This window comes from Ipomoea triloba, chromosome 13, assembly GCF_003576645.1.
Source record: "Ipomoea triloba cultivar NCNSP0323 chromosome 13, ASM357664v1".
Lineage (NCBI taxonomy): Eukaryota > Viridiplantae > Streptophyta > Magnoliopsida > Solanales > Convolvulaceae > Ipomoea > Ipomoea triloba.
In genome coordinates, this window is record NC_044928.1 from 19,853,120 (window position 1) to 19,860,039 (window position 6,920).

The following is a 6,920-nucleotide window of genomic DNA, read 5'->3' on the forward strand; positions in this document are numbered from 1 at the left end:
AAGTCAATGTCGGCCACAGCTATGCCGCTTGACCACAAGGTCTTTGGAAGATACTCAAATGGCGTACAATGTATTATTTTGCTCTTTGATCTCATTTTATTTAAAATTTCTTTTAAAATAATACAATACTTTTTTTTTATGTTTTGCATTCTTTTTTATTTTATGATGGGTAAGTATGTATATATTTGTATGTGTTTTATTTTGAATAGGAGTATTTTGGTTATTTAAATAATATTTCTTTTAATTTCTATTCCGTGGTCCAACGAATATATATTATTCCTCCTATAATTTCATGTTTATTCCCTTTGTGAACTAAACAATAGAATAATAATATTATTTTATTCATTACTTATTCCATTCTTTATGAAATTTTGTTCTATTTCCTCTACTTGTACTCTTTGAACCAAACATGGCGTAAAAAAAGGATTAGGAATTTATTTTTCTCTAATTTGAGGAATTCATATGTTTTTTATTTTTCAAATTTTAGAAAAAAAATAATTTTTTTTGGTGAACTAAACATGACATTAGAGTAGTTTTGACTTTTTGGCCATTAAATAGCTCCCTTGTGATCCAGACATCAAATTTTATGATCTTATTCTCTACTTCATTTTATAAGCAATTTCTTTGTTGTGGTTTGATTGGTTGGTTTGAAGACATGGTTTAGGAACGTTGTTCAATATCGAATTTACTTTCGGTTGTGGTTTGATTGGTTGGTTTGAAAACATGGTTTACAGGTTTAGGGTCAATTTGCCTATGTATATAGGCAGGGTCATTCCAATAAAAATTGGGGCCATGTGTCATATTTTAATTTGGGCCTTTTTTCGAGTAATTTTTATATATAAATAATAGTTGTTCAAAAAGCTGTACCAAAATATAAATATTGTATAATATATATATATATATATATATATATATATATATATATATATATATATATATAGGGTGGTTTTCAGATGCAAACCTCCCTTACCATGCAAACTTGAGAACTTGTACTAACCATAGATTTGTGGTGATCTAATGGCTTACAATTAATTAGGATAATCGCACCGTTTACTATTAAACTGAATACATAGGGGTATGTCCGGCAATGCCCTGTTCCTTTTTAATTTTAATACTATTCTATACGATCCTTCTGGTAGTTGAACTCCTATCTTTGCGGTAGTGAGTTTTGATTGGGAAACGACTACAAGAGGCCTTTTATCGTTTTCTTGGCACTGGTAAGAGTACTTCGCCACCATCCTAACGACTGCAACATCACGTACATCGTTTTCCTGCCACCAGTAAGAGAACGCCATCACCATCCTCGCCAACATGCATTCAGGTTAGTAATAGTACGTTGATTGTTGATATGTAACCATGATCTTGTTTTATTTAATAGTAGAATGGTGGTATTGTGTGAGAATGTAGTGCAACTTCACCATGCACTACTGGAACAATTAATTAGTTTATAAATACTGTGTGATTTGTTTTTCCCTTCCTTTTGGCGCTGGTTTTTTTCTCCTGCTACTACAGCAGTGCACTGCTTCAATAGTGTAGGCTTTAATTTTATTATTTGTATTTTGTTTTAATAATCGAACTTTTTGGCAGACGGGAATGCAGGAGAAACAACTCAAATTGCTGTTGAACCTTGCATAATGGAGATATCTCCAGGAAGAACCAAGTATTGGGTGCCCAATTGTGAGGGTGCATCTGTGCCACATGTTGGTCTTAAATTTAAGTCATTAGAAGAGGGTGTCCAACTGTATAGGAGTTATGCCGCCCTAAGTGGATTCGACGCCAGGCAAAGCACCGTGAAGAGAAATAGGGAAGGAGAAATAACAACAAAATATTTAGTCTGCAGCCGTGAGGGATATAAAGGTGGGGGTGTAAAGAAGCACAAAAATGGGGAAGGAGAAGATGGTGGAGGTCTTATACAACGTAGGCGACGACCCTCCAATAGGGTTGGTTGTGGTGCCAAGATAGGTTTCAGAAAGATCAACACCGGAGAGTTTTTGGTTTCTATATTTGAAAACAAGCACAACCATTATTTGGCAACAGATGCATCCAAAGTATTTTTGCGTGCAAATCGAAAACTTGATATCTGGCAACAAACACTTATTGCCAACTGTGCAAAGGCAAATATAGGACCCACGCGAACATTTAGACTTTGCAAAGAGGTGGCTGGTGGGTATGATAACGTGGGGGCAACAAGCATGGAGTTCTGTAACTTCAAGCGTGACTTACAAGCATATATTGAGGGTGGAGATGCACAAATAGTTATCGAGAAACTTCGCAACAAGAAAGAGTTGAATGCTGATTTTTTTTACAACTACTACCTTGACGAGGAAAACAGGCTTGCACGACTATTTTGGTCTGACCCCATTTCACGGCAAAACTACATGCGTTTCGGAGATGTTGTATCATTTGATGCAACATACGGTACTAACAAGTATGTGTTTAATATTATAGTTCCAAAGCATTAGTTGATATGAGCATCGTGTGTTTGTTTTGATAATCTGGGCATCACAATTAATTTCGTTTGTTGTGCATTAATAAGTTGAGTTATGGTGATCGCAGGTATAACTTGGTTTTTGTGCCGTTCACGGGGGTTGACAATCACAAAAGATGCGTCACATTTGCTGCAGGATTGCTCACAAAGGAAGACATAGATTCATACACATGGTTGTTGGACAATTTCAAGGCCGCAATGGGTAACCCACCACTTTATATTGTTACAGATCAAGACCCAGCTATGAGGACTGCAATTCCTAAGGTTTTTAATGAATGCCGCCACCGTTTCTGCATGTGGCATATCATGACAAAAGTGAGTGAAAAAGTGGGGCCTGAACTAGCAAAAGACGAGGTATTTCGGAAGAAGTTAAATAAGATTGTTTGGAACGAGGTAATATCCGTTGAGGACTTTGAAGCTCAATGGAAAGCACTAATGGAAGAGTACAAGCTGGCCAACAACCAATGGCTATGTCATTTATTTGAGCTCAGGAAATTTTGGATTCCAGCATATTTTGGAGATGTGTTCATGGGTGGGTTGATCCGTACTACATCACGATCTGAAGCAGAGAACAGTGCGTTTGGAAAATTCACATCCCCAAACGCTAGTCTAGTGGAGTTTTATTTCCAGTACGAGAGTGCAATAGACGCACAACGACATAGTGATGCTAAACGAAATGCTCAATGTGGGGGTTACTTCCCTGATTACGAGACACCATTACTACTTGAACGACACGCGGCTACAGTGTACACTATTACGATTTTCTACGAGGTTCAAAAAGAAATAATTGCGGGGTGCTTCTACTGTCAAATAGTTGAGATTCGCAAAGATGGAGACTCTACCTGGTACGACATTAAAGAGGAATGCAACCGAATTTTCTGTGTGAAACATAGTCCAGCAGATAATAGTGTTTTATGCAGCTGTGGATTATTCAATCGTTTGGGTATGGTTTGCAGACACATGTTCTTGGTCTTCAAAGATGCACGGCTAGAGTGCATCCCTAACCAGTATGTGGTGCCTAGGTGGACTAAACTATCTTGCATGGAGCATCTAACCACAAGGGAGCAACATACCTCAAGGGATTCATCCACAAAATTATTAATGAAAAAAATGTGGTCAGATATTTATTCATGTATTGGGTTAGTTGGTGGTGACTCGGACCGATTGGAACGCATGACGCAGGTAATTAAGGGGTTGAAAGAAGAATTCACACAGGACGGAGCAACTCAGGAACTTGCAAAGGGCAACAAAGGTGTTATAGAGGCATTCTGTGAGACACGTGCACCAGACATCGTGACCATAAAACCCCCATTGAAGGTCAAAAATAAAGGTAGTGGAAGACGTATCAAGAGCAATAGAGAGAAAGGAATCGAAAAGTCAAAGAAGCCGAAGCGACTGTGTAGATCGTGCAACCAATTTGCCCGGCACGATAGCCGAAACTGTCCAACGGGTTAAAGTGGTGTGTATGTGCATACTCACCAGCATATGATAATCATCCTAGTTAACTGGTTCAGACTATATTAAACAATAAATACAAATGAAATGTGTACTTTTTTTTTACTAGCCTATATAGCATTTTTAGTTTTTTCTTGGATAAACACATGCAGAGACCATTATTGAATTTCTTCATAAGTTAATTATTTCATATGATGCCTTGCATTTGTTCAACTATTTAAGTGATTGCAAGTCCCTTAGCTCTCATCACACTTAAATTAAATTTGGCAAAAAAAAAATAAAAACCATGCACGAAGTAAAAAAATAAATAAATAAATTATGTATATAATACAATATAATATTCATAACCCATAAGATCAAAAGCAAATAAATAAAAATCCAAGGATCTTAGGACTGGTTCAGACTATATTAAACAATAAATAAAAATGAATTGTGTATTTTTTTTTACTAGCCTATATAGCATTTGTAGTTTTTTTTTCTTGGGTAAACACATGCAGATGCGATTGCTTATTATTTCTTTAGAAGTTAATTATTTCATATGATGCTTGCATTTCTTAAAGTACTTAAGTGATTGCAAGTTCTCTAGCTCTCATCACACTTAAATTAAATTTCGCAAAAAAATAAAAACCATGCACGAAGTAAAAAAAAAAAAATTATGTATATAATATAATATAATATTCATAACTCATAAGATCAAAAGCAAATAAATAAAAACCCAAGGATCTTAGGACTGGTTCAGACTATATTAAACAATAAATAAAAATGAAAAACACAAACCCTGAATGCACACTGTAATTATTCAAAACACATTAAGATGATTAAAAACACAATAGAATGATTCCAAAATCTACAGTGCAAACAACTGCACGTGCCTCCAAAATAAAGGTGCAAATCATTAACACCCATAAATCGTGTCCTAGTCTAAACATAATAATAATGCTGAACTACATAGCAATTCCCCAAAAAGCATCCCACCCCATAGCCTCCAACTGTTCTGATTCCACTAGGAAGCATTGCCCGATCTTAAACGCCCATACTGTGCAACACGCGTGGAAATTGCATCCTTGTGCACATTTTTTGCTGACATAATAATGTTGTGCATGTATCGCTTCCGAAGATTTAGAATCTACCATGTATCCCCTTTTACCAACCCATAGTCCAATTCAGCACACCGTTGTCCAGTGAACAACTCCATATGACACATGGTATAAATTCCAGAGTCATGCTTATTAGATGTGACCTGCCAACCCATCTGCAACCTCTTGGGTTCCAAGTTTCGGACCAAAACAGCACGAAAGGGGTGGCCATTGAGCTCTAGGAACGAGGTAAGCAAGTCAATCTGCAAAGATAACCAAACACATGCATTTTATAACATACCAGTGTATAAATTCCATTCTCCAACATGCACCCCACACTAGAAGAGCACGACTATAAGAAATACCAGATTATCAGGTGTTTTCCCATATCTCTGTTTGTTAGACAACCGAGACGAGCAGTTATCTATAATATCAAACCTTCGATTCTTTGTGCAGACGATCATAACATAATAGTGTCCACGGTCAATAATGGGGAAAACAAACTGCGAGTGAGAAAACATTAATCTTAACAAAGCAATGTTGCAAACCATCCAGAATGCATGGATGTGCACTCACCTGTTACGTGTGGTAAACTTACCAAGTCTATACAACTCCAACCAACATATTTTGATGACCGGAGATCTGCATTAAGGCGTTTCGAGAACCAGTTTAGCCTTTCGTCACGGTCAGCAGTAGCAGAGATCACCGTGCCTTGCTGTTTCCACAAAAACCACGTTTGTAAGGTGAACCATATAGAACTTTAATCGGTAGTTCTGTTTTTTATAAGAACGTACCGTAGTGGATAATGATGCAAACAAGCGCGACGGCATGCCCCACCTCCTTGTTTCTACCGGTGCATTCAACAGACTAGACCATGCATCAACGACTGCAGCAGAAACATGTGTGCCCTGTTGCAAAGTCCGAAAGTCCCGCCATAGTGCATTCTGTCCATGGTACGAGAACAATACCTCACCACTGGGAAAGTAAACACCCTCCCATGGTTAGTGGTCCCACAAATAGAAATACAAGTGCAATGCATTCCAAAATACACTTACAAATCAGCCTGGGAGTTGTCAAAAACCCAATCCCATAGGACGGTACACACTTCAACTAGCGTAGCGCTCAAATAACCCGTGAGCATTTGGGGGCTGGTGTTCAACGGTGATTTTCCCTTACGGTCACAAGGTACCAACTTTAATTCCCCCGACAATGCACTATGTGAGCCCCCCAAACGAATGGTAGCCTGCAATAAGATCATTGTCACTAATCTGTGTTTTGAACCCCAACAAATACATTGTTTAAGTTTTGTGATTAACCTGTGGTGGAGGGGTAACATACCCCCTTGCAATGGTCGAAACGTCAGCACAATTGAAGTTTGTCTGTTCTTGCGATAACCCTAAGCTAAAAGTAGGAGCGTCCATCAATGACTTCCCCCTTTGCGCAGCCTGTTCAGCTTGCTCTAGCGCTAGTATATTATCTGGGTTATCCCAAAAATCATCATCGAATTGGTCAGACGTTAGGCTAGGATCATGTGCTACTCCAGGCTTCAAAGCCATTAAATTCTGGGCATTCTCAAACACAGAATGGAATAACTCAGAATCTTGAGCTAGTTTTGGTGATTGATGCACTAGCTCAATAATGTCTTGGACTGCTGAATGAAGAATTGTTTTTTTCTCCTCCAACCTGTCAACAAGAGACTAACAACACAGAGGAATGCATGTTAAACCCAACTTTGTAAGACAAAGTAATGTATAATAAACCGTAGTCATATAAGAGCAGTGGTTTTAGAGTAATTGCACTAATCTCAAGTGTTGTACTATTCTGCACGTAGATAGTTCCCATCTTTGATTACTAACAACAACTTGAACTGGTCAGCATAAATTCTTTAATCTGAAAAAAAA

At 37.7% G+C, this 6,920-nt stretch overlaps 2 protein-coding genes across 2 annotated transcripts; one reads left to right on the forward strand and one right to left on the reverse strand.

Moving 5' to 3' along the window:
* The first annotated feature begins 1,311 nt into the window (after positions 1 to 1,311).
* LOC116001327 (protein FAR1-RELATED SEQUENCE 5-like) lies at positions 1,312 to 3,943 on the forward strand. Its single transcript, XM_031241212.1, has 3 exons — positions 1,312 to 1,321; positions 1,588 to 2,428; positions 2,557 to 3,943. Exons 1-3 carry the CDS (start codon positions 1,312 to 1,314, stop codon positions 3,941 to 3,943), a joined length of 2,238 nt encoding a protein of 745 aa, XP_031097072.1.
* A 1,126-nt stretch (positions 3,944 to 5,069) lies between these two features.
* LOC116001328 lies at positions 5,070 to 6,720 on the reverse strand. The gene is made up of 7 exons (XM_031241213.1): positions 6,411 to 6,720; positions 6,336 to 6,374; positions 6,075 to 6,262; positions 5,814 to 5,994; positions 5,618 to 5,734; positions 5,385 to 5,522; positions 5,070 to 5,282 (listed from the first exon to the last, which is right to left on the reverse strand). The coding sequence occupies exons 1-7, from the start codon at positions 6,573 to 6,575 to the stop codon at positions 5,070 to 5,072; spliced, it is 1,041 nt and encodes a 346-aa protein (XP_031097073.1). The 5' UTR covers positions 6,576 to 6,720.
* Positions 6,721 to 6,920: the final 200 nt, after the last annotated feature.

Excerpts from the sequence above, each read along its gene's own strand:
- LOC116001327 (XM_031241212.1), top strand. Across the intron at positions 2,429-2,556 it reads GCAACATACGGTACTAACAA|GTATAACTTGGTTTTTGTGC; the intron begins GTATGTGTTTAA and ends TGGTGATCGCAG.
- LOC116001328 (XM_031241213.1), bottom strand. The coding sequence starts at position 6,575 with ATGGCTTTGAAGCCTGGAGTAGCACATGATCCTAGCCTAACGTCTGAC. Across the intron at positions 5,523-5,617 it reads GTTGGAGTTGTATAGACTTG|TTTGTTTTCCCCATTATTGA; the intron begins GTAAGTTTACCA and ends TCTCACTCGCAG. Across the intron at positions 5,283-5,384 it reads GGAAAACACCTGATAATCTG|ATTGACTTGCTTACCTCGTT; the intron begins GTATTTCTTATA and ends TTATCTTTGCAG.